This window comes from Phocoena sinus, chromosome 2, assembly GCF_008692025.1.
Source record: "Phocoena sinus isolate mPhoSin1 chromosome 2, mPhoSin1.pri, whole genome shotgun sequence".
Classification (NCBI taxonomy): domain Eukaryota; kingdom Metazoa; phylum Chordata; class Mammalia; order Artiodactyla; family Phocoenidae; genus Phocoena; species Phocoena sinus.
This window is the reverse complement of record NC_045764.1, coordinates 62,653,042-62,680,338: the sequence shown is the minus strand read 5'-3', so window position 1 is coordinate 62,680,338 and position 27,297 is coordinate 62,653,042. Positions and strand designations below refer to the sequence as shown.

At 55.4% G+C, this 27,297-nt stretch overlaps 1 protein-coding gene across 1 annotated transcript in view; it reads right to left on the bottom strand.

The window, feature by feature from the left end:
- HCN4 (hyperpolarization activated cyclic nucleotide gated potassium channel 4) overlaps nt 1-27,297 on the bottom strand; it is a 41,503-nt gene continuing 14,206 nt past the window's right edge. The window contains 9 exon segments of the mRNA XM_032623076.1: nt 1-1,463; nt 1,577-1,741; nt 2,080-2,320; nt 2,425-2,571; nt 4,286-4,504; nt 6,537-6,698; nt 15,019-15,086; nt 15,089-15,274; nt 15,277-15,440. Coding sequence (XP_032478967.1) covers nt 1-1,463; nt 1,577-1,741; nt 2,080-2,320; nt 2,425-2,571; nt 4,286-4,504; nt 6,537-6,698; nt 15,019-15,086; nt 15,089-15,274; nt 15,277-15,440 — 2,815 coding nt within the window.

Here is a 27,297-nt window from a genome sequence, read left to right as displayed (position 1 = left end):
TCATAGATTGGAGGGCAGTTTAGAGCGCACTGGCTCAGACCTGGCCCCAGGTTCCCTCTGGGGAGCAGCAGTCAGAGGGGGACCCCCAGAAGAGGTGGCTCTTGCCCCAAATAAAGAAATAGGGGGTGGCAAAGAACCTGAGGATGTCTTCCGAGGCAGAGTGACGTGCTGGCCAGGGACGGCACCATAGGGCCTCCCGGGGAGACCGAGGCCCCCGCTGCCCCCGCTGCCGCCCCCGCCTCTGGGAAAGAGTTGGAAGGCAGCCACGGACTCCCCAGAGGAGTGTGGGGAGGCTCTGCGGAGAGTCTGTGCCCCGTCCTGGGGTAGGGCCGGCTGAGAGGCTGAGATGAGCTTGAGGTCCTGGGTGAGGCGGCCCGGGGTGAGGGGCGGGGTGCCCCGGCGCTGGGGGACTTGGGGTGGCGGGGGGCTGGATGCCGGAGGCAGGAGCAAGGAACCGTGGGAGCCGGATGCCCGGGGAGGGGCACTTGGGAAAGTTCTTGGAGGGCCTGGGCTGTGGCCGGGGGGGCTGAGACCTCCTCGGGGGGTAAAGGCTACAGGAGAGGCCCCCCCTGAGGCCCCTGCCGCAAAGGACAGCCGCTCAGGCTGCCGCGGGGGTGTCTCTGGCGTACTTGGTGGGCCGGTGGCCAGACCCGGGGACAGCTCCCCGGGAGGCTGGCCCAGCTGCCCGGGGCTGGACGACGGGGACCTGGCCGAGGCTGGGGGTGGCAGGAAGTGCTCCGCCAGTCCCAGGCCGCCCCGGGCCCCGGGCAGCGGGGGCGCCGGCTGGTTGGCCTGTGGGGAGCGGGCGCCCGGCTGCAGCGGGGTGAGCAGGGGAGAGTCCGAGGAGGACAGGGAGCCTCCCAGCGCCTTGTGGAAGTGGCCGAACCCGGCTGTGGCGGCGGCCACGGCCGCCGCAGCAGATGGCGTGGGTGCGGAGGAGGAGCTGCCCACCCCAGGCGGCGGGGAAGAGCTGGACGAGGGAAGGAGCGGGCTCAGTCCGGCGGGTGCAGAGAATCCAGCCAGCTGTTGGATGTGGAAGGAGGAGGAAGACGGCGTGTCCACCTGCGACGGGCTGCTGGCGGGCGAGGCGGAACCCAGCGCCGACGGGATCAGGGACTGCAGCCGCTTCAGGTGCCGGGGCGTCTGCCCTGCCCCGAGGCCGCCCAGCCCGGGCCCCGGGGGAGGCCGGAAGATGGCGGCGGGCAGGCGCGGGTGGTGGGTGAGCGCGATGGCCACGGAAGTGGTGGCGGCGGCGGCCTGCAGCGGCGCCTGGATCAGCGGGGTCCAGATGACGGGCGTGGGGGTCGGAGTGGCAGAGGCGGCGGCCTGGACGCGGTGGGCGCAGTGCGCCATCTCCCGGTCGTGCTGTACGATCTGCTGGATGATCTCGTTCTCCTGGTAGTTGAAGACGCCTGAGTTGAGGTCGTGCTGGACTTTGTGGAGAAGGATGGAATTCTTCTTGCCTGGGCCACAGAACAAGAGCAGGAGCTCAGGGTAGGGTGGGAGGAGAGGGGAGCCCGCCCGGCCTGTGCAGCGGGGGGAATCCACCCTCCCTCCGGGCCGCCTCCCGCCTCACCGATGCGGTCCAGGCGGTCCAGCGCCACCGTCTCGAAGGCCCGCCGCATCATGGGGTACTCCTCCAGGACCTCGTTGAAGTTGTCCACGCTCAGCGAGTAGAGGCGGCAGTAGGTGTCAGCCCTCACGCTGGCTGTGCGCCGGCCCCGCGTCAGCAGGCAGATCTCTGCCAGGATGGCAGGAGTCACGGGGGGGGAGGGGGTTGCGGTAGGGGGGTCCCCGGCAGGCTTCAAAGGATCCCCCACCCCACCCTGACCTGGGGCCCTGCTGTCTGGGACAGAAGCTGGACAGGCTCACAAGGCCCCACCCCTAGGCTGTGACCGCATCGGGGATGCCAGCCCCCAACCAAATGGGTACCAGACTGTCTTTCTCGTCTCTGGGACCACCCCTGCCCTGGGCTCACGGACACCCGCCTCCAGGCAGTGGCGTGAGGGTCTGCGATGTCATCCTCGGTGTCTCTCCAGCCCATTGCTCCGTCCCCCCAGGGCCCCTTGGCTGTCTCACCTCCAAAGTAGGAGCCATCCGCCAGCTTGGTCTCCTTGTTGCCCTTGGTGAGCACGCTGACCACCCCGTGCTGGATGAAATACATCTTCTTGCCGATGGTGCCTTCACGGATGATGTAGTCCCCCGGCTGGAAGACCTCGAAGCGCAGCTTGGTCAGCATGGAGGTCACAAAGTTGGGGTCCGCGTTGGCAAACAGCGGCATGGAGGCCACCAGCTTTCGGCAGTTAAAGTTGATGATCTCCTGCTCCCCAGACACGGTGGATTGAGAAAGGGAGGTGGAGGTGAGGGGAGCCGCCCAGCAGGAAGGCCTGGACCCCCTCCCGGGCCGGCAGCCACAAAGCTCACCTCCCGCAGCGGCTCGCTCAGCTCGCCCAGGATGCTCTCCTCGTCGAACATCTTGCCCTGGTAGCGGTGCTCGTAGTAGTCATGGATGCGCTGCCGGGTGTCGGGCGGGAGCTTGTGGAAGGACATGTACTGCTCCACCTGCTTGTACTGAGTCCCATGAGAGAGGGAAAGGGCGTTACCCCCTAGCCAGCCAGCCTCACTGCCCCAGCTCGCACCACCCTGTCTCGGCTGCTGGTGACCAGAGCTGGCACAGACCCTGTGGGCCTTTACGGCCGACCTGTGAGATTGAGGTCCTCGGTGTGGGTGTGGCCCTGACTCCCAGCTGCTTGGAGTGGAGGAGGGGCGCCATCAGAGTGTCCACTCCTCACCATGTTCAGTACTGTGAAGATAGCCGGCCGACAATAGGGACTGTCCAACTCCCAGATACAGGAGACCCACTGACCAGGAGGTCGATCGAGTTTCCTCTAAACGTTAGTCTCTTCTGTGTTACACTGTGGACCAGAGAGGCCTCACCCACAGACTCTAGAAGGAGCTGTTTCCCATCAGTTGTAACAAACTGGCAGAGGCAGCAGAATGGGCTGCAGTCGGTTAGAGGGATTGGAGGCTGAAGCCAGGATGCCTGACCCATCAGATGGGGCATGTATCCAAACATGGCCTCGGCTGAGGCTGTCTTTTGTTGAAGAGCAAGTCCAGCCCAGAAGAGGGGCTGGGTAGAGCAGGGGCCTTAAAAAGAGGTTTGGGGACAAGAGATTTGTGAACCTAAGTGCCCAGGGCTTCACCAAATAAGAAATGCTCCTGCCCACCCCGGGGGTGATGGGTGGGTGCTGCTCCAGCCATCCCTGGATTGTGGGTGGAGAGCAGGGATCTTCAGAAGCATGGCTGGGACAGGAGGCACAATTAGGCAAGAACAGATGTTCCCCACACTGAGATGTAAGGGAAGTCCCTGTACCCCAGGAACAATCAGAAACAGGGGAGTCTATTTTCACGTACTAGCGCTCCAAAGAGGTGGGGGCTGATTATACTATTTGGGTCCCACTGCACTGAGATGGACACAGAGCGTGGGGTGAGGGTGAGGTGGGAAAAGAGCAGCCCCTAGGAAGATGGGGGAGAGAGAAGCAGAGAGCTGGGCCCACGCCACCAGGGGCCCAATGTGGGATGACTGAGAAGACGAGCCAGCCAAGGAGAGCAGGGAAGAGAATGGAGAGTGCGTGGTCATGGAAACAAGTGTGAAGCCAAGCAGGGAGTCATAACTGTCAGAGGCCAAGCAAGACAAGGACCCCAAAGGACCCACTGGCTTCAGCAACACGGAGGGTAGAGGTAACCTCAGACTCAGTGGGCTGAGAGAAGAAAGTGGATTCAGCAGCCATAAACAATGCGAGCTTTTTGGTTGGTCGTTTGTTTTTAGGAATTTGTCCATGAAAAAGAGGCAGACAGCAGAAAAGATAGGAGGCAAAGCCCGTTAATGGTGGAGGGACAGACGTTTTTTAAAAGGGAGAGATGGAGCAAGTTTCAATGCTGATGGGAAGGCCCTCAGAGAGGAGGAGGCTGGAGGGGATAGTGGGCACGGGGTGGGGAGGTCAGGAGGGAAAGGGGCCCTCAGTCAGGAGAGACAAGCCCCCAATTTCAGCAGGAGGAAAACGGGGTACAAATAAAAAGACATTTAGAGGTTTAAGTCTGGGGAGCTGAAGAAGTTCTCACTTAGGAGGGGTTCGCCCCCATCTGTCACCCATACGGGAGCCCCCATCACAGGGGGCTGGACCCTCTGGGGCCCGGTGGCTGGCAGCCTGTGCTCCCTGTGGGAAGGAGCGACGGGCAGGTTCTCCTGAGAGAGCCCAGGGTGGACCCCAGCATTCCAGCCTACCTTCTCCTGGTACTGGCGCCGGGAGGAGTCCAGAGACTGGATGAGGGCGGTGGCGTGGCCGATGAACATGGCGTAGCAGGTGGCCCCCACGATCATGCTGAGCATGGTGAGCCAGACGTCTGACATGCCCACCGGGGCCTGCCGGCCGTACCCGATGCACAGCATGTGGCTCATGGCCTTGAAGAGGGCGTAGGAGTACTGCTTTCCCCATGAGTTGTTCTGTGGACAGACGCAAAGGTGGACAGACTGGGGAGGGGTGGGAGGGACCTGGGCCAAAGAGCGGGCAGGCCCTTCTCAGAAGAGCTAGAAAAGTCCCTGCTACCTCTCACCCCTCAGCCTAACTTTCCCAGTGGCTGAGGCCTGGGGCTTACAACCTTGCTGTTGGCTGAAAGCCTTGGGTGAGGGGCAGGAAGGCCCACACTAGCTGCCCATGGTGACCAAGTGAATCCCTCACTTAGGCCTTTCTCTGGCAGTGGAGGGGCAGGGCTCAGACCAGAAGCCCCAGCTAAGGGATGGGCACCAGCCTAACATCCCACCACCTCCACAGCCCCGGACCTCTCAGCCCGGGGGGGCAGCCTGGAGCCTCCCCAGCAGCCAGGGCTCCAGGCTGGGCCACCCTGCTGTCCTGAGCTCACCGAAGCAGCTCCATCCCCCGCACCGAACTACTGCCAAGTGAAGCCCATTTCCCCACTGACCTCAATTATAAAACCAGATATGCTTCCCCTGGGGGGACAAGCTCAGGCAGACTGAGCCGAAACGCTGTCCTCGTTTTGGGTGAGCAAAGTTAAAGAGCTGCGGAGCTGAGTCGCCTCCTGTGTGAACCCGGCCTGCATCCATCCAGGGCTGTGGCCACTAGTTACCCTCCCCCACCCCAAAGGTGGATGGCCTGAAACACACACAGTGCTGGGGGCGGAGGAGGGAGAAAGGGAGGGAGGCTCCTGGCTATTTTTGTCTCCAAAGCCAGTCAGTGTCTCAAGGAAGGCTCAGTGCGGGAACACTGCGCTCAGAAGGGCCATCTCCTGCATTTAATGCACGTGTGGGCCTGTCACCCTCCCACGGAGGAAACTGCCCCAAGTGAAGGGGCCACCGGATAAACCCACCTCCCCAGTGCTCTCTGCTCAAGAGGCAGATGCGTTAGCATGAATGTGGAAAGCCACCCTACTGCACGCCGAGAACCCCTGCCCAGAGCCCTAAGCACTTCCGCAATCACCAGGTTGTTCCCAGCACCTGGAGGAAGGAATAGGCGCTGCGTGCCAAGTTCAAGCTCACTCAGACCATCCTGGACACAGCTGAGCTGGTCTAGGGGCTCTCATTCCAGAGAGTGGGAGGTCAATGATCTCCAGGGATAGAGGGGGCCTGGGCTCCCCATCCCCAGGCAGCCCCCAAGCTGCCTCCAGCCAGGGCTCTGGCTTTACTGCTGAGCCTCTGGGGACCGGGAAATTCAATCCACGTTGCCGATTCAATTTACACTTAGCTCATCAAAAGGCTGTTTTGCAAAGGCCTGTTTGATGCTGAAAAGATGCCTCAGGGTCTCTTTCACCTCTTTCAAAGCCAGTTTTTCCTCCCTGGGGCCCTGAGGGTTTGCCTAGAGAGCAAACCAAACTGACTGGGAATGAGAGGACGCAGGGTTCGCAAGAGCCAGAGAAAGGCCCAGGGGACCCGCCACCCTGCCTGGAGCGTGCCCAGTTCACAGGAGGCTGGGGAACCCTGCCCCACGGCTCCTCTCGCCCACCCACAGGGTGGAGTGGGAGGGAGGGATCTGGCTCCTTCGAACCTGCCTTCCCTGCTCAGGACCCCACCTTGGATGGGGCTGTGTGTCTGTGGGGTGGGGCAGGAGGAGGGTGCAGAGGGACAGCCCAGCTCTGCTGCTGGAGCAGCAAGTGGCAGCCACGTGTGATCTGGGAGTCCATGTGGGCTGCCCACGGTGCCCCTCACTGGTTTCTCCTTCCTAGGACTCTGCTGGCTTTGAATGGTTGGTCAGCCTCGGGGAGCAGAGATAGGAGGGCAGGAGCCACCAGCCCGGTATTCCCACACCTGATGCAATCTGAGGAAGCCCCGGTCTTAGTCTCCCTGGGCGCAATCAGCGCCAAAGAGCGAGGCTCCCGTCTTCAGTGGAGGCTGTAAGGCGGCAGAGGTAGTGGCACAGAGCCAAGGGCGCCGCCGAGGCCCTCCGGGACCCGCTCAGCCCATCCGCACCTCGTCGGTCCCCTGCCCCCACCCCTGGAGGGAGGGCCGAGGGCTGGGCACTCACCACCATGTTGTTGATGGACACCCAGCAGTCGTCAGGGAAGTCCTGCAGCATGGGCACCAGGAACTGCAGGCAGCCGTCCCAGTGGCAGAGCAGCAGCATCATGCCGATGAGGTTCACGATGCGCACCACGGCGCTGGCCAGGTCGTAGGTCATGTGGAAGATCTGCAGGCAGAGGGGAGCGATCGGCCCAAGCAGCTGGGGGCCGGCCCGCTCCCGGGCAGACCCCGCAGCTGCCTGCAGGCCCTGATGTCCTGCACATACCGGGCAGCGCGCCCAGCTCGGTGCAGGTCCCGGCCGTGGCGAGGGTGGGAAGGCGTCAGGCTGGCCCTGGGAGAAGCAGCCTGCAGGCTGTGGGGCTCCAGAGGGACTCCACCTGGGATCCGTGCAGATACGGGGGTGGGCTCCCATGGGGAGTCCAGCCACCCAGGCCGGACACGTGAAGGGAGGGCACCTAGAGCCCCTTACAGCCTGGAAACGGGCAGCTCACCTGGGCTGTGAGGACAACACGAAGAAGAGCCAGCCCACCAGAGGCTCCTCAGGGTACTATGGTCTGCGGTCACACCAGGGACATGGTGTTTCCCTAAATCTGTCACTAGACTCTCAGGACCCCCCCCCAGGGGCAGCGGGTTCTGCCAAAGGCAGCCATGGAACTGCGGGGGGGCGGGTACAGACACCTAGGCTCCAAGTTCACACAGACCTTGATCCCAGGCCCAACTCCTACCCAATTCCTACTTGTGTGACCTTGAGAAAGTTCCTGAACCTCTCTGATCATGTTTCCTCATCTGGGAAATGGCGATGAAATTTCTTACCTTGAGTGGGTTGTCAAAAGGATTAAATTATACATATAAAGTGCTTAGTACTAGGTATGGAAGTATTCAACAAATTGCAAACCATTATTGATAAGTTATTAATAATTAATCCTTATGATTAGTTAACATGTATGAGTAGTAATGCTCTCCTGTACAGTTTAATAAGGTACAGCAACCGTGGCCACCCGTGTATCTCCACTCCTGTGGCTCTGAGCAAGAGGCTGAGGTGTGGCTGGGCAGGGCCAAGGATGCGTACATCCCAGCATCCCTGCCCCACCTCCCTCCTCCCCAAGCTGCCTCTTGGTCTGGTTTCAGCAGGGGTCACCATGGTGACAGGATGGGGAGGGGACAGAGATGGAAAGAAGTCTAGAGAGAGGTCTCTGGAAGTTCTAGCCTTGCCTCTGGCCTGGGAGACTCTGGAGGTGCCCCCACCCCTAGTTCTGGTCCCTCCATATTATTCCCAGGTAGAGAGCCTTCCTGGAGAGGGGCTTTGGGCCAAACCTGAAGAGTTGTCAAATGCCACAGAGACCTAGTTTAAGCCCATTTCAGATGGGGGAACCTGAGACCCAAAGAAACAGACCCTAGATATTTCAACCCCTGTCTAGTGGTCTTTTAGCAACAGCCCCGTAGCTGGTGGCAGGATATTCTGATACTTGAGACCTCAGTTTCCCCTTCTGAAATATAGGCTTAGCCTGGGTCTTGGTCTGGAGAAACCAAAGATGAATACTACTGTGTATCACCCCCTGGGTTGTGCCCACCTGTGGCCCCCTTAGTAGCATGACTCTGGATGTACGAGCTGAAAGGATGAAACAGACCTTGGAAAGTTTCCTGGAGGATGGCAGCTCTAGCTGTCCCATCACCCCTGTGTCCCCGGCAACAGAGAGACAGTAACACCGAACCTGAGGGGGCGGGCACACGGTCCCACAGTCATCATCTCATTCAAACTCACAACAACCCTTTGCTGCAAATGTTGTTAAGGCTTTTACACCCAGGCTCAGAGAAGTAAATGGACTTGCCCTTGGTCATGGCGGCAGCAGAAGGGGCAGATTTGAACCCAGGGCTGCCTGCAAATTATTAGATTGGCCCAGGGCGGGAAGGGTGGTTTTCAGTAGCTCTGTTTTGTAAATAAAACAACTCAAACCCAAAGTGGCCAAGTGATGTGGCCAGATCCACACAGCAAGCTGGACCCAGGGCCAGGCGGGACTCTCCGGCATCTCACCTCTGTAAGCCTGGTGCACAGCGTAATACTGTAGACAGAGCTGTGCGCCTGGCAGCCTAGCCCCACTGGGGCCCAGAAACCAGCTCCAGGGCTGTCAGCATGCCATTGCCCAGCTTAGCAGACACATCTCTGTATAAGGAGGGGCGGGGACTAGAGACCAGGCAGGGCAGGCAGCTCCTGAGTACCAGTGCCCCAGCTGTGGCTCCAAGGGAAGATCCCACTTCTGTCTCTAAAGCAGCTGCTTAGGTGAACACAACAGCTCTATGACCTTGGGCCCACTAACCTTGCGAAGTCTTGGTTGACCAGAATGCCACCAGCTCCCCAACTCTGGGGGGATGGGGAGGGTGAGTGACATGGGACCACCTAGTCTCAGAGATGGCTAACACCTGTCCTCACCTCCCTCCACACCTCAGCATCTCCTCAACTAAAACAAAGCTAGACATCTGCCCCCACTTCTCAGGGTTGTTCAAGAAATTAAACTGGCTAAGAAAGTGCTCTGGGCCCTGAACACATACGTGGGTGGTGGAGGGGGGGATTCATTATTATTAAGTTCCTTCATTTCCCAACTTGTATGAACTGAAATCTCCCCAAAATCCTATGTTGAAGCCCTAACTCTCAATGTAATGGTATTAGGAGGTGGAGCCTTTGCAAGATGATTAGGTCATGAGGGTAGGGCCCCATGGATGGAATTAGTGCCCTTACAAGAAGAGACACGCGAGAGTTGATATGTGGCCACGTGAGGACACAGAAAGAGGACGGCCATCTACAAACCAGGAAGCGGGCCCTCACCAGAACCTGACCATGACAGCATCCTGATCTCATCCTTCCAGCCTCCAGAACTGTGAGAAATAAATATTTGTCATCTAAGCCCCCCAGCCTGTGGTATCTTGTTCTAACAGCCAAAAACAGATACCACACTGAAGGAAGACTTGGATCACTTTTAGAAAGCATCCCAGACTCCACAGCCTGCAATAACTGCTCCTTTCTATGTATTACTCTGGGTCTTAAAGACCAGATCAAGGTTGGCACATTTGAATGCAATGTGTTCTTTCCTTTTTCTATCATCCTTGTTTTTCTTTTCTTTGTAACTAATTTTCTTCCAAGATCAGGTCCTTGTATAATTTTGCCTTTATACTGATCTCAGCAACGAGTATGCAGAGCACATGGTAGGGTCTCAGGAACTGAGAAGTGCTTAAGCGACGAAGGTGACGGTGATGAAGACAGTGTTGGGGATGATGGTGATCAGGGCTGCCACGAGTATACACAGTGGCATTCGAAAAAGGCCCCAGTCTGGGCAGGCACAGCCCACAGGGAACCTGCTTTTGCAGGAAGAGAAAAAGGTGCTTTTTCCTGCAGGTGGCACAGACTCATGTATCCTCGGAGAGCGTGGTGGTGGTGGCGTGCCTGATATTGGCTGAAGGATGCAGATGCTGGGAGTGTCCTGTAGGGGTGGGATGGTGGTAGTTCTGGTGGTGGTGAGGGGTACTGCGGATGGCTCTCAGACACACAAAGCCAGGGGCACCGGCATGGCAAAGTCTGAGCTTTCTGCAAAGAGGTGGTGGGGGATACATCCATTCAGGCTAGGAGGGTACCCCAGACGGTGGACACTCACCCCACCCCCAACACTCTACAGCACCCAGGGGTGGTTGCTGAGAGCAAGGCTGGACGTTGCTGGGAGAGGTTGCTAAACACCTGTGTGTCCCCACTGTGGGCTGGGGCCATAGGCCACCCGCAAGTCAGCTGCACTGTGCAAATATTTGTCTTGCTCTTTATACCTCATTAAAACCCCCTTTTATGATGTTGGTTCTGACTTTCGGGGTTGACTGTCTTCATTTCAAGGGCCCCACAAGGCTTGCCAGGCAGGTGGCCTGGACAGCTCACTCTCTGTGCCCAGCATGGCACTTGGGGGAAGCTCCTACTCCTATTCCCTTCTGTAGTTTCTGAACCACAGGGTAACGGCAGGGTGACACGTCTCTCACCGTCTCCCACCTTGGGCAAGTGCCTTCTCTGCTCTGAGCCTCAGTTTCCTCATCTGTGTAATGGGTCAATAACTACCAGCTCCCAGGGCTGTCTTGGGGATCAGGAGAGGATGTCCACAGCTGGCACACAGGAGGTGCTCAGCACACGTTGGTCCCTTTCCTTCGGTCTCTTTCCCAGTCCTCAAAATAAAGAGCTGATTTCTCAGTCCTGGGGAGAGACCAGAAACTGGAGTTTCTGCCAAGGCCTCTTCTTGGGGCCTTGTTAGAGTTCCCTCCTGGGATTTGTTTTCTCCTCGGGGAAGAAGAACAAACTCCTCCCTTTGTCTCAGGAACAAGCGGCCACATTGAGAACAGCCATCCGGGTCCTGAGAGAGTGGCTGGTGCCTGTGTATCCTGGGTACAAACTAGAGGGTCACGCTAGGTCCCTTCCTAGGGCCCGTAGAGAGGACCAGCTCCTGCCCCCCAGGACCATGCCTCTGTGTTGTCCCAAACTCCCGATTCTGAGAGAGGTGGAAAAATTGAGGCCCACAGGGAGAGGAGCTTCACTGGGGGCTGCACAGCCCCCCTGGCCTGACTTCCTGCATCCAGCCCCTCCCATTACGCCAAGATGCTGCCAAGGGAAAGAAGAGGCTTCTGGATGGGTCACTGGGGTGCTGGGCCCTGCAGGGGAACATCCAAAGGGGGGCAACCACGGTTTCTAACAATAGCCTCCATGCCTATAACAAGCTCACACCTCAGAGAGAGGGAAGAGGCTTGGGAGGGAGGATGCTGACCTAGATCGCCCAGGATGCAAGGCAGAGGCTGGCGTCCTCTGAGACAGTCGTCTACGCCTGCCGAGACCCTCCACCTACCCTGACTCCCAAGAGCTGCTACTAACGTTCGGGAACTCTCGGCTGGGAGGCTGGGCTGGGCTGAGCTGCGCTGGGGGAGGCAAGCTGAAGGCTGAGGGTCAGGAATCCAGCATCTCTGCAGCTTCACCAGGGGATCTTGGGCAAGCTTTTCCCTCCCCATGGGAGGCCGACTCTCCAGCCCTCACCCAGCACCACCACCGTGTCCTCAGACTGAACAGCTAACATGATCCTCGCCGAGGGAGGTTGGAGTGGGGACTGAGGCCCCAGCCTCTGAGGACATCAGAGTACATCTGACAGTCGGGAAACTGAGGCCTAAAGAAGGGGAGAGATTCACATGAACTGGAGTTGGAGAGGAGATAGAGCAGGGTCTTCTCTTCGAAACACCTCCCTCCCCAGGTCTCATGCAGACCTGAGGCCTCAGAGGGTCTCCCTGCTGCTGCCTACAGGCCAAGGTGAGGCTGGGAGAAGCCCCGAGGGTGGGGCAGGCTACTGAGGGTCTGGAGACAGGGTTTCCTGGGGCCAGCTGGGAAACCCCAATCCAACCCCAGGAGTCTGGGGGGAGCCCCTAGCTGGGCAGTGTGCCCGGCAGACAGCAGCTCAAAGCAACTTCCTTCCAGCTGCTAGGCAAGATAAGGGTGTATAGTGTGGAGGGGGTGGGGAGGTCATCCATCTGGCCTCCTGGGATCTCCCTTCCTGCACACAAGACAGGGTAGTGATGTCCAGTTGAGGTCCTGACCTGGGGCCTCTGTCCAGGGTCAGAGTGTGCCTGGCCATTTTTGGGTAGCCCAGAGGGTTGGCCAGGCCAGAGGGGCAGTGGGGACAGTAAGAGAAGAGCTTACTTAGCTCCTGTCCCAGGGCCCACCCTGCCCACCCACCGGCAACTCTGCCAAATCTCCCCAAAATACCATGGCCCCCAGGGCCCAGGTGTAAGTGGGGAGCAGGCTGGCACCCAGCGGGCTGGGGCCTGGAGACACGAACCGACGCTGGAGAAGGGAAAGAGCGACTACTCTGCTTTTAAACGGCAGTACAGCTGTTAAGTCCAAGACACACAGAAGGTTGGGAGTTTCTCGGGGACTGAGGGAGCCAACAAGGTTTCTGAATTTCCACTTGGGACAGAAACCAAGAGACAAGCCCTCAGGGCATTCAGGAAATACGCCTCCATCTTCCCTCTGCAGCTACTCAGAGGGGCCCTGGCCACCACCACCCTCACCCCAACAGGCACTGTCCCTCTCAGCCCTGAGCTCAGACCCACATCCAACCTCTCTGCACCTACATGTCCCCAGGTTCCTCAACCCAGTCTGTCCCACAGAACTCACCCCACCCCTCGACCCTCCACTGCCTGCCTCCCCAGTCTCAACGGAGAGGTCGTCCCCAACAGGAGGGAGCGGTAAACAGGACCAGGCAGCCTACTTTCAGGCCACCTGAGAAAGTGGGAAGGGCAGGGAACTGGGAGTCAGGAGGCCTGGTCAAGATCTTACCACTGGGGCAGCTGACCCTTCCAACCCTCGGTTTCCTCACCTGACAAGTACAGGTACTAAATCCTGCCCTGTTGACTTTGTCAGCCAGGTTTGAGCAACCAAGGAAATTATGGGTAGAAAGTATTTGAGAAAAGTAAACACCCTGTAAAATGGGGAGGGGCATTTATTAAACAGTTCTCTGCACCCAGTTTCACACCTAAGGGTTTTACAAACATCATCTCTTTTAATCCTCACAGCAATCCACTGAGGAATGTACGACTTCTACCCACTTTGCCGATAAGAGACTGAGGCTCAGGGGGTAAGGTGGCCCCAAGGTCAGTCAGCTGGCATGTGTGGAGCTGATTTTAATTCAGGTCTCACGTGTCATCCTAGCCCTAAAGCCCAATGCATTCCAACACCCCGGTCCCTGCTGGGAGTCAAGAGTGCTAACTGGGGTCTGATCTGGCCCTGCCAGAGGTCTGCTGTGTGACTTTGGACAAGTCACTGCTCCTCCTATCCGCAGAAATAATGCAAATTCCAAACCAAAGAGAATTTCTGCCATGAAGTGATTCTGCCAGGCTGGTGTAGGGACTTATGCAGCACAGGTGTTCGTGATACCTCTGACCGCGATCTGCCAGTGCCCCGACTCTCAGCCATGGGTGCTGTTGCCCAGGGCCCAGGCTGCTGCTGGGAGTGGGGTGGGGGCTTCGTGTCCTGAGTGTGGGAATTTCCATCCAATCGTGCAGAGACCAGGAGACTAGCAGTGAGCCATGGCAACAAATGCACCTCTGCGGAAGCTTCCCCAGGCCACAGCCCGCTCCAGACCCCAAGGCGGACAGTCTCACAGAACACATCTCCCCCCACCCTGGTACATTCAGGCTGGCCTGCCTGCGGCTGCCTCCAAAAAGTGGTACTTGGTGGTAGCGGAAAGTCTCACAAGGTCACCTGCTTTTTTCAAACCCCAGCCTGCAGTCCTCTCTTTCTCCCATAGATGGTTGCATTCAGCCCACAGATGAGTTAGGTTTGTTCAGAATGGTGTTGGCCACCTAGTTCTTTTACAATTTTTTATTCAGTTTCTATAGTCAGTGCTCTTCCCAGAGCCCCTAGGATCCCTTTACAGTCTGTGCTCACACAACTCCAGGAAAGCACTAGGCTTGCACTCCCTACAGCTAGCACCTGTGGCCCGTCATCAGAGGCCTGACTGCAGGAAACCACTTTGCCTGCTAGCACCCAGGGTTGCAAGGGTCCTGAGCCAGTGACTGACAGGTGAGGGGATATAAAAAGTTCAACTCCTTTGCCCTGATTGGGGAAACTCCCAGGTGTGGTGTACACCATCCTGGAGCTCCCCACAGGATTTGCTTGGTGTCACCCTTGTTTGGCTTCCTTCCTTCCTTTCCTTCTATTCCTTTCCTTCCCTTCCTGCCCTTCTTCCCCAGTCCCTTACCAGATTTTCCTGGAAACACTTTGCTCCCCATCAAAAAAAAAAACATCACTTTCATACAAATCCTCATCTCAGGGTCTGCACCAGAAGAACCCAACCTAAGACAGTTGCCAACAAATTTTGCACAGAAGTCCAGATTTCTGCTTCTCATGATAAATCTGTAGATCTGGCAACCCTGAGCCCATTCTCACTTGGCCACAGTGGCTAGAGCTGAGTAGAGGCTGCCTCATACAGATGGAAGATATGTTCTCCAGTTTTCCCCAGTCCACCACACTCCCTATTGTCCTCCAAATGGCCCTTTTCACCCATTCATATTCCCTGCCTGGCCCCCACAAGCTTCTGAGTTTGCAACATCCACAGTACAGTGCAGTGATTAACAATGCAGGCTCTGGAGTCCAGGTCCACCAATTAATAATTCTGTGACACTATATAAATCTCTTCATATTTCTCTATGTCCTCATGTAAAAAATGAGTACTTATACCTACCTATGTGGTACCCTCTATGGTTGTTAGAGACTTAAATGGGATATTGCCTGTGAAGTGATTCGTGTAGTATCTAGTGCATGATAAGAAGTCAAGAAGTTACTAATATTTGTCCTCTTGGAAGAGGTGTGCCTGCTACAATCCGACAGCCCACATCCAACTATCTGAGGTTACCTGCTGGTCCCTCACTCCCCTAGAGGGAAGATACCTCTTCCCTGAAGAGGTCTGGGTCTGAACACTCACCTCTTCCCACTGGTGAATATATCGAATGAGGCGGGAGAGACGCAAGAGGCGCAGGAGGCTGAGGATCTGGTGAAACGGACGATGCGCAGGGCCCGGGCAGTCTTGTAGACCTCCGAATCGATGCGTGTCTCCACAATGAGGAAGATGTAGTCCACGGGGATGGAGGAGATGAAATCCACCACGAACCAGCTTTTGAGGTACTTCATCTTAATCCGCTGTGGGTCCAGGATGATCTCTGTGTTGTCCTCCACCACAATCCTGTGCGGAAGTTGAGGACCAAGTCGATGAGGAAGAACGTGTCCGACACCACGTTGAAGACAATCCATGGTGTGGTGTTCTCATCCTTGAAGAAGGTGATGCCCACAGGAATGATGATCAGGTTTCCTACCATCAGCAGCAACATGGTCAGGTCCCAGTAAAATCTGCCCAGAGACACATAGGTCAGTCATAGGAGGAGAGAGAGAATGAATTACAGACTAAAAGAAAGCTCAGAGACAGCAAAGGTGGGAGAGAGAAGTCTTCAGAGGTTCTGAGACCCTGCGGGAGATAGGTGCATGGGTACCAGGGCAAGATGTCATGACTGGCATAGAAACAGTCTCCTCCTTAGTCATCCTTAGGGATGCCTTCTGCCTGCCCCTCTGTGAGATCCCCGATGACAAGCCTCCTAGTCCAATCCCCATGCCCCAGTGAGAGGCTGAAAAGCAAACTAAATAATGACATCCAGAGAGAGGCGAGAGGCTGTTTTAGCAGCAGAAGTAATTCACCCCGCACCACCCCAGGCTCAGGCCAGGATGCCCCATCCTCCCTGAGGGTCAACTGTGGCCTGAGACAGGATGGCAGGCAGACATGCCACAGACCGTGACCAGAGAACAGGGGAGGTCCAGACACACAGCAGGAGCCTGGGATGCTGGAGGCATGGGATTCCAGTCCTAGCTCTGTCACTGACAGGCAGGTGCCCTCCCCACTCTGGACCTCAGTTTTCCCCACTGTGCAATGAGGGGCAGGGCCTCCACACTCGGTCCTGTAATTCTGATCTGGCCTTCTCCCCACACTGGCTCTCGGGGGGCCTCCCTTAGTCTATCCCCTATAGTCAGAAAATGTCTGACCATCTCTCTCCCCCAGAGGTTTACTTCTAAACACAGCAGTAGGGAAGGTCAGTGATATCTTCAAATGCAGGCAGTGTTTTTCTTTTTTTTTAAATATATTTCAACAATTTTATTTTTTTTCCAGCAATAATTTATATTTAGCAAAGTAGATATTTTTGATGTTCAAGTACACATTTAAATAAATACTGATTGAATAATCAATACATTAATCACAATAAAATATTGCAAATATTTTCTCATTTTTTCTTTAAAAGTTCCGTTAAACATTATTTGTGTAGAATAATTATTTCAGTTACGAAAGTTTCTGTGATAAAATGTTTAAAACGTTTTTATCGGAGTATAGTTGATTTACAATGTTGTGTTAGTTTCAGGTGTACAGCTAAGTGACAGGCAGTGTTAACGGGGGGATTTCAGGGCACCAGTGAGGTTCCACTCAATGCAACAGAATGAGACCAGTGGGGGGCTTCCAGCATCACTTCTTCTAAGGCCTCAAAGCAACTGCTAATATCTCCTGGGGAGGTGGGGAGGGACCCTCAGGGTGAAGTCTCTGAGAGGTTAAGCAGTATGAGGAGGTAAAAGCCAACTCACAGGTCTCCTATCTGACCCAGCAGGGGCCCCTCTGGAGTATGCAGGTAGCACAGGTAGGCAGAGACCCTATGTCTAGAAGGCATGGCCAGGGACCCTGCCCAAGAACCAGCCACCCCAGGGCTGGCCCTAAAACTGAAAACTGGCACTGCAGAGCTGTTTCTCTCTGCTAGTAATTTAGACAGTTACACAATGACAGATAAATGTATTATGTTGGGAAGAAATAAGCCTGTCTTCTCCCAAGAGAAATAACCTTTCAGCCATCTTTAACGCTCTACTGCAGGGAAGCCAGGGGGAAGGGAGTGGGAGACAAAAAGATAAGCTTTCCTCGAGTCTTCAGTGGGTCCCACCGCAAAACCAAAGTGCCCCGGCCTGAAGAGTTCCAAGTTTGAAAAGAATTACTTCACAGCAAATTGCTTTCTTTGTCAGACTCAGAATGGCGCTCTGAGTCAAGGAGAGGGCAGGGCCTGCTTCAGTGAAGGTGGGCGAGAGAGTTGTCCCACATCACACAGCTCAGGGAAGTGTGGCTTCCGGAAAGGCAGCTTCCGGCAGCTCCTCTGAAAGCCAAGTTCTTCGGGGCATCAAGACGGGACTTCAAGTCACAGCCTCACTGGGCTAAGGCTTTTCACTCTAAGTCTGGTGCCAAGAGGTCAACTTTAGCTCCTTCCTACCCCACAGCCCGCCACCCTTCGTCAGCCCTACTCCCCCTGTGCCCATCTGGGAGAACCCACCCCAGCCTTCACACCCACTACACGGAACACAGCACATCCTGCTAGTGACTTCTGGGCCCTGGGAGAATGGTTTCAGCTTCTAAGCTGCTCTCAAGCTGTGTACACTCTCCACTCAGCCTCATGCACACCATTCAAAGACAGCTGCAGACACTCATTAGATGCCATACACAGGTATCCTCATTCACACACACGGTGTGCAAACACCCCTATGTACACATGGCCATCGTTCCTTTTATTTAATCTCTTGGGAAAAACAAAACAAAAAAATTGTGACATAGAGAGGCCACTGAGAGCCTTGTGGCCTCTGTACATAAAGCTAATAATACACCCAGACTGGGAGAGTTTCTAAAATTAACAGAGCGGGTGCAAGGCAGCTTGGAATGCTGACTCGGGCAGGCCTGCTACTCCAGCGGGTTTCTACACTCTCCCAAGCTCTAGTTCCCTCAATTACAGACCAAATTTGAGACAGTAATTAACAGGAGAATGTTTTCATTTAGTGGTCTTCACAAAACCAAATTACATGAGGCAAAAACACCCATTTCCTTGCATTCCGATTAACTGTTTCAATCATGAGTTTCCAGATGCTAGGAATATTTCTGGTGCCTGATCTGGGCTGGGGTCAGAACACTGGAGCACTTCTTCCCGCACACCGCTGTCCTGGAGCATCAAAGAGATACTCAAAACGCAGCATAATATGGTGGGAAGAAAGCAGCACAGGCTCTCAGGCCAACCCACCTGAACTTGATTCCTGGTTCCATCATTTGCTAGCAAGTTGCTTAATCTCTCCAAGCCTCAGTTTCCTCATCTGCTCACCTAACTAGTGGAACTGTTATAAGAACAAAATGAAGTGATATTTGTAAAATGCTCTGACCTATGCCTAGCCCATAGTTTTAAATGAGTAAATAAGTAATTCAAGTCAAAAAATTCACAGGAAAGAGGTGAGGGAGGCAGATGAAATCTTCCAGGGAAGAGCCAAAGCAAAGCATCTACAGGGGGTGGGTGGACGGGAGCTTAATAATGGTTCCAGAACAGCCAGGGGTGGAATTAAGGGCCCACAATATTCCCTGGATAACTGGACGGCAGAACCTATTTACCTCAGCATAGAGATGCCCTGATCTCAGGGAGCTCATGGTCCAAGGCTTAGCCAGGAGACAGAAGACAAGTTGGGCAATGATGTAATAAACCATCCCAGGCAGCAGCCAGGCATCTGAAAAAGGTGGGCTCCTGGTGGCCTAGAAGGATGAGGTCATAAAGTGCTCCTGGAGGAGGTAACAGAAGTTGGGCTTTGGGAGCTGACCTTGGCCTTCTACACTATGCTTCCTTACTCTTTGCCAGACGGTTGCACAGATTTCTGAAAGCTGGGCCGGCAGAGAGCAATAAATGGTGTTCAGCACCACGGACAGCTCCCGGCGTGCCTGCCAGCCCTAGGGTCCTGGCCCAGCCAGGGAAGTAGCAACAGCCTCCCCACTGCATCCGCAGCTCTCTGACCCCTCTTCTCCCTCAGTCCCAGTGATCAGAAGCATCTCAAGTGATTCCTTAATGTCCCTGCACATGTTCAATGGGGGGCTCCTTGGTGACTGAAAAGGCTCTATTCAAAAAGACCCCAAGGGGCTTCCCTGGTGGCGCAGTGGTTGAGAGTCCGCCTGCTGATGCAGGGGACGTGTGTTCGTGCCCCAGTCCGGGAAGATCCCACATGCCGCGGAGCAGCTGGGCCAGCGAGCCATGGCCGGTGAGCCTGCGTGTCCGGAGCCTGTGCTCCGCAAACGGGAGAGGCCACAACAGTGAGAGGCCCGCGTACCGCAAAAAAAAAACAAAAAAGAGACCCCAAAACACTCACATGTATCAAGCACTTACTTGGTACTTTCAATGCATTACTTCATTTATTCCTCACACCAGCACTAAGGTGGCTGCTATTATCTGTATTTTACAGATGATGACACTGAGGTTCAGAGAGAAGTATCTGCCCAAGACCACGCCGCTAGTAAGGGGCAGACCCCTAATTCAGAAAGGTCTGTGGAACTCCAGAGTCTGACCTCTTGGGATTTAGGCACCTCAGTGGGATGCGGGGAGGTGGACAAGCCTTTCTGGCACGTTTGCATTACACTGTGGAGGTAACCTACCACAGCAGGTACAGCCCCTGCCCCAGAGACAAGGGAGAAGAGAAGGGTGCAAAGAGGTTTCCAGGGGACTTATCTTCCTGATGCCAGGCCTTCTAAGGTACTTTCTGGGTGGGGAAACTAACACACCTTTCAAGTATTACAAGCACCCCAGTCATCAGCAGTCATCAGCACCCCAGTCATCAGTTGTACCCATCCTGCAGAAAGGAAAACTAAGGTCCACCAGGAGGGAATAGTTAACATTTCCAAAGCCTCAACCTGGAGGCCCAATGCTCCCCTGGCCCCCACTACCCCTAGAATCATTCATGAATAAATCCCACAATCCAGGCTACGCATCCATAGTGGCAGGTGGCAGGCCCTGGAGGGGAAGCAATGGATGGCCCGACTCAGGCATGCTGGAGTTGGCACAGCCCTGAATTAGAGGCCTTGGTTTCCCGAAAGCCAGATGACCCTCCCCATCCCAGTGTTCTCTAAGCTGAGAGGAAGTCCTAGCCAGCAAGACACCAGCTGGGCTCTGGAAGCCCCTGTCCCTGGACCGCAGGTCTGTTCTCCCTCAATTCTGGACCTTACTTTCTAACTGGACCAACAGGTCCATCTAGGCAGGTGATGGCCTCTCAGCAGGAGGGAGTGGCCTGTGGGCCAGCTTTGGAGGAGCGGGGTGCCCACGGGCAGAAGGAAGGGGGTGGCAAAAAGCCCAACAGCCCATTACACGGATACCTGGAACATTTCATGGTCTGAGTGGAAGGTTATGGCCTCAAGGGAGCTGAGGGAAGAGAAGATACAAGGCTCCTGATCCTGAACTCGGAGACTCAAGGACCAGACCAAGGGGCCTCTCCTTCCCTGGAGGCTGAAGAGGATGTGAAGGGTGATAAAACGGAGGCAGAAGTGGAAGTCCCGGGCTTCCCTGGTGGCACAGTGGTTGAGAGTCCGCCTGCTGATGCAGGGGACACGGGTTCGTGCCCCGGTCCGGGAAGATCCCACATGCCGCAGAGCAGCTGGGCCGCTGAGCCTGCGCGTCCGGAGCCTGTGCTCCGCAACGGGAGAGGCCACAACAGTGAGAGGTCCGCGTACCGCAAAAAAAATTTTTATAAAAAAGAAGTGGAAGTCCCGGAATAGGGATGACCTCCTTTAGTTTCCTCTTGTCCACACCTGCCCATGCTTGCCTCTGAGCACATATACTCTCTCTCACACACACATGAACACATTTTTGTACACACACTCTCATCTACGCACCCCTGTTAAATTTTGTCTTTGTACACGCATCCATTTTCACACAGGCATACTTTCTTGCACACCCACTTGCATACATTTTGACACAAATGATATCCACTGGGAATCCTGTCAGCTGTAAGAAAGAGAATGTCTGGTTTTTGCCCATTAAGATCTTTTCCATCCTTCAACATTCACCTGAAGTGCTACCTCTTCTGGGCCTCCCCAACCTCTCACTGATGGAGCCACAGTCCAGCCTGAGCCCTGGCTCTGGATCGCCTAGAAAACTGTGGATTCCTTGAGGGCAGGAGCCTCGTCCCAGACACGCCTGTGTCCCTGCAGTGCTGGCGGCAGGATGGGGGGGGTCCCCCGTGCTTTCTCCTGGGTGAGCAGCACACCCACGGCCCCATCTTATACCCTTCCCTCTGTGCAGACGGCTCCCACTCAGACCGCTCCTAGCACCAGACTGCATTCCCACCTGCCACCTGGAGGGCCTGCTGGCCCCTCCACGCAACAAGTCCAAGGCTGAGTTCAGCATCTTTCTCCTCAAAGCTGAATGGCACAGTCAGCATTTCAATCACCTGGGCTGGAAACCTCACAGCTATCCTCAGCTGCTTTCTCTTTCCTCCCACCCACCCCTGCAGGCCAAGCAGTGGCCAAGTCTTGTCTGGCCTCTTCAATGACAGCTTCTGAATCGGTCCCCAACTGCTCTGTCCTAGATCAGTTCCTCACTACTCACCTGGACCCTTGCCCCTGCCGCCCACCTGGTCTCGGCCTCCTCCCTCTTTCCCTCCAAGCCACACACTCTCTGGGTTATCTGGCCAAATAGCATTATGATTATGTCACTCCATGCTTGAACCCCCCTTTGGGAGACTCCCACTGACTACAGAAGAAGGTTCAAGTTCCTTGGTCTAGCACCTCCTGACCCCACTTCCCTCTTCTCCCTTCCACTTCCTTCACAGGAGTCAACTGGACACTTTTGGCCCCATCTCCATCCACCTCCTGGTTCCTCCTCCTGAGAACCACCCCTACCTCTTGAACCCCCATCTTTTGAAATCCCTTCTCTCATTCAAAGCCCAGTTCAATTGCCTCCTTCTCCACGAGCTTCGCCTAACTGTGCAGTGTGTCTATGTTAGCAGTCGTCACATCCTGCCCCTTTCATCAGGTACCACCGAACTCTCCTTCTAGCCCCTCAACAAAGAAGCCAGGAGGCTTTTGTGTCTGAGAAATGGACGGGAGCTGGGAGCTTCACCCTCCATTTCAGGCCCAGCATAGATAACTGCCCAAGCTGCTCATGAAGACGATGAGAATGAAGGAGGACAGCCATCAACATCTGTTGGGCACTTACTATTTGCCAGGCACTCACCTGAGTCCCTTATATAGACTATCTCATTTAATTCTCATAAAAACCCTATGAAGGGCTTCCCTGGTGGCACGGTAGTTGGGGGTCCGCCTGCCGATGCAGGGGACGCGGGTTCGTGCCCCGGTCCGGGAGGATCCCACATGCTGCGGAGCGGCTGGGCCTGTGAGCCATGGCCGCTGGGCCTGCGCGTCCGGAGCCTGTGCTCTGCAACAGGAGAGGCCACAGCAGTGAGAGGCCCGCGTACTGCAAAAACAACAACAAAAAAACCCTATGAAGTAAATACTATGATTATGCCCATTTTGCAGTTGAGGAGACTGAGGCACAAGAAGTAGAGAAATTTGCTGTATATGGTGGATCAGGAATTCAAACCCAAACAGCCTTACTCCAGAGTCCCACTTCTAACCACTCTATACAAATATAAACCTGGTTGGTAGTATTTTCTCTCTCCCAAACCCCGTGCCGACTCCTACTGCACCCCTCCCTCCCAAACCTGTCTCCTGTGCTCTCTTCCATGGCATCTTCATCCCCACCTTCTTCACTCCCTAACCTGTCTACTTTTTCCCTTGAGCGAACCTTAGTTGTGTCACTCTCCCAAACCCCAGAGGGTGGAGTAAGCACCCTCCCCGCTCCACACCGATGCCCCTTCCTGTCTGTGGTAGGAATATCTATGAGATCCTCTGAGCATCCTGTCATTTGCTACCCATCTTTCCAGCATCCATCTGCCACCCTTGGGGACCCTGGTGATGCTGGCACCTGGTTTACAACCTTCTGTTCCACTCCGAATCCTGCCATCATCATGGGTGACTTCTACTCCTTCTCAGCAGCCCAACAAGAAACACCCAGCCTCCCAGTGGCTTGAAGTCTTGCCTCTAGTGTCTTCACTCCAGTCCATTCCAAGAGCACACCCTGGATCGGGTCACTATCTCCAGTTGGTCCATCTCTAATCTCAATGCTCTCTCTCACCCTAACCTCCTTTCCTTCCAGCTCTTTTATCCAATCATGCTAAGTCTCTTCTTTAGTGTCCCAGGAGCCTGAAGTTGGCTGACCCTCTAATTCTCCCATGAGAACCCTCCTGCCTCCTCCCGTCACCCCCAGGCATAATGGTCCTGCTCATCAACCTCTCTCGCCCCGTCCTTCCGGCACCCACTTCACCAGATCACAGTCCTAGCTCAGGACCACCATCAGCTCTTTTCCTGTTTACATGGGGGGCTGTGCAGAAAACCTCAGACCTCAGACCAGTCCTACTATATACCAAGTGCCTTAGCTCCTTGTGCCTCTATTTCCTCATCAAGATTTCCATGCTCAGCTGGGCCCTCACTTCTACCAGCCCATCCTCCAGGAGACCCTAACGACCTTTCCCACCCACTTCCCACAGCAGCTTTTCCAAATTATCTCCTCTCTCCTCAGAGCTCTGAAACTACCACTTCCCCCCTCCCTCCCAGCAGATAACACCACTTCTACTTCACAGAGAAAACAGAAGCCCCCAGAATGTCCCCGTCCTCTTCCCGCCACCAGACTACTCCCTTGCTTGTCTCCTCCTCACCGCTTTTCCCTTCCCCAGTCACAAGGGGATCAGTGACTCTTCCACCTGCCCTCTTGACACTGTTCCCTTTTTCCTCCCCAGGAGGCTTAATCTACAGGTTATCCTCCCTCTCGCCCATATCTTCAATCTCCCTCTCTACTCATCCTTTTCCATCAGCTTTTAAGCTCTCTACACTTAAAAAAATAAAATCTCTCCTGAATCCCTACTGTCTTATCTCTTCTCCCCTCAGAACCAAGCTTCCTGAAAGACGTGTCGCCATCCCCACTCTCTCACTTCCACGTCCGTCCCCAACACGCCTCTCAACCCCCCAGCAACACTGCCGATGCACACGTCCTGCTGCAAAATCCCACGGACGCTTTCTGGTCTGTTTCCGTCTTGACCCTCTGCATCATCTGACGCCCTGTGCCATATCTGCTGAGACACCTCACTCTGCTCTTTGTTCTGCCTCTCCTTTCCCTCCCGTTGCAGGAGCTCCTCTTCCCCTGCATGACCTTTAAATGTTTTTGTTCCTTTGGGCCCCCGCCTCCTCTCCCTCCTTACTCTCTCCCTGGGTGACCTCACCAACTCCCAAGGCTTCATTATTCCACTGGCTTCCAGACCAGACCTCTCCCTTGAGCCCCATAGCCATGTGTTCACTTGCTGACTACACATCTACACCTCGATGTCCCAAGGGAACTTCACTCTTGACATAGCCAGATATAACTTAGCAGCTTCCCCCATGGGCTTGTGCTTCCAGCATGTGATACCACCAGCCATTCAGATGCTTAGTCTAGAAACCTGGGGATTATCCTCGACTCTCCCATCTCGCTTACCTTCCAACACTCAGTCATGTGGGATGCGGCACGGCTCATCAACTCACCACCTGGCTTACTTCAGCAGCTTCCTAACTGGGCTTCTGCCTCTCCCAGGACCCCACAGACTTCAGGGTCCAGGGTAGGGTCCACAACCTCTCCACGCTTTGCCAAGCCCAAAGTCCTTCCACACTCCCAGCTAAAATCCAAGTTCCTCACTGTCATTCCTGGGCACTTCCTGATCTGGACTCAGCCTCCTCTCTTGCCTTGATTCTCGCCATGCCTCCCCTGTGTGAGATGCTCTGCTCCACACACACTCAGCAGCTTTCAGTGCCCCAGACACACCGCACTTCCCTTCTCCTCTGGGCTTTCCTACATACTGTCATCTGCCTGGAGCTCTCCTCCCCCCCAACTGCTCACCCCAGGCCACTTGGTTCAGAGGAGCTGTCACTTCTCCTGGGAGGCCACCTTTGTCTCCTAGGAAATCTGGCCAGGGGCCCCTTGTTTGTGCTGCCCTAGCATAGTGTTTATCACACTACGATGGAATTGCACGTTTGTCTATCTTGTGGCCACCTGACTCTCTGAACTTGGCACAGTGCTTTTTATGAGGTAGGTCCCAAAAAGGTCCAAAAAACATGGGAATGGGTGGAAATATGAGAATGGGTGGAAGCGTGAATAAATGAATGATTGAATGAATCCCTTGGGAGCCAAAGGCTGAGTGGCAGGAGGCCTAGGAGAAGCTACACAAAATGGACAGCCCTCTGACACCCCAGCTCCTTCCCACAAGGCTTTCACAGGCCTCCGATGATCAGGGAGGAATTTATCCCATCCGAACACACAAGGTACGAAGACTCCCAGCAACATCCACTAGCAAATGGCCCCCACCTGGTGAAGATTATGGTGGGAAAGCCACAGAGGAGGAGGGAGGAGTTGGAAGGGGGCGGGCGGGGGGAGGTAGATGAACAAGAGACAGGCCAGGAGAAACATGGGGTTGGGGTTCTGACACAGTGGGATGACAGGGGGCTGGTGGGGGGACACTGAGGCTACAGACGTCAACAGAGGCCATGACTGTATTTCCAGCCTGACCAGCACAGGCCCACGGTGACACAACACACTAAGCCCCCTCTGTTACAGGCATGCCCCCTCTCTGGGGACTTTGAGGATTCTCCCTTCTCTCCAATAGGCTTGGCCCAGAGATCCAGGAGGTGGGGGGGAGGGGAGGGCAAGAGGAGGCAGCTCCACTTCTCCCCTAGAATCTCCCGACATCGTCCCCACCTTGTGGACCCAGGATGAGTCTCATCTCCCCAAACCTGCTGTGTGCTCCCCAAGAGCAGAAATGACTTCCTTTTCCAAGATGTAAACGCAGAGCTGGGCCCGGAGGGGGAGGAGTGGGGGTCCTCAGCAAAATTGTCTTACTGTTAAATAAATGGGTGGATTAAAGGCTGCTGGGGGGAGGGGTGGTGGAGACTGGCAAAAATAAAAATAAAATATACTAAAATGTTAACATTGATATTTCTACGTAGTGGGATTACGGGTGATTTTTGTTTTCTCCATTACACCTTAATGTTCTAAATTCCCCATAATGGGCAAATATTACCTTTTAATCAGAAAAATAAATCCACCAGTAACCACCGACCAGTGTCCCATGCTGTAAAGAGTCTTCTAACGTGTGTCAGGGGAGAGACACACACGGGTCCCCGGGGAACTCCCAGGCGGCCCGGGGTAGACAAAGGTGCTGTCCGACGCGAGGGCAGGAAGAGCAGATTTCCCGGAGGCGCTTAAGGAGGAGGAGACAGAGGGAGGCCATTTGAAGGGCAGGCGTAATAGGCAAAGGAGACCACGTGCCTGCCCACAAAACCCACGTGGGAACGCACACACGTGGGCCACCTTCCTTGCCTTCCCTCCCTCACAATCAATAAAGCTGCTGGGAAGCGTCTACCAGCCCCTCCCCGCCCCTCCGCGTCCAGGCTCTCCATCTTTCTCGGAGGCAGCGCTGCGGCCCCGCCCCCCCACGCTCCACCCACCCGAGGGGGCGGGGCGCAGGAGTCTGGCATTTTAGCCTCCCCGCCCCCTCACGCTGGAAAGCGCTGCCTTCCACCGCCCTCCGCTCGCGCCTCCGAGGCGAATGAACGCCCACCCTCCCCTCACTGCTCCTCCCCGACCCTGGCGTCTCCCCCCTACAGCAGATGAATGGCTGTCTGCCTCCCACCCCCGCCTGGCCAGCAGGGCTCTATTTTTAACCCACCTCAAAAATCTGACTCAGAATTACAGTGCTCCCAGGTAGCTGCTCCCTCAGCCGCCTGAAGCGGCCTCCCAAACAGATTCAGATCCAAGGGCATCTAGCTAGCGCTGGGTTTATGGGTGGGTGGTTGGGATTCTGGCGTATCTTTAGGTTCTCACTTTTCTATAAGGATGACCTATTACCGGAACAACAAAATTTGGTTTTGTTTCTGTTTTTGAAGACCCAAACAAAATGACCCTTTACCCCTGCCTCTTCCCTGGACAGTCACCGTCCTGGCCTGAGGCCCTAGTCCCTCAACGTGAGGGCTAGTCTCGGCCATTCCCCAAGGAAAAGGTGAGCTGTGTGAGAGCTGGAACTGCCAGAATCTTGGCTGCCCCTTCTGTGATCTTTCAGTCAGGTAGCACAGTGCTTCTTCAAACTTTAATCTGCACACAAATCACCGGGGGATCTTAACCAAGATGCAGACTCGGATCCTCTGGGTGTGGGGTGAGGGCTGACACCTGTATTGCTAACAGGCTCCCAGGTGATGCTGAGGCTGCTGGCCCAGGGACCACACTTGGAGAAGCTAAGCTGTAGCAGACAGTACAGTGGT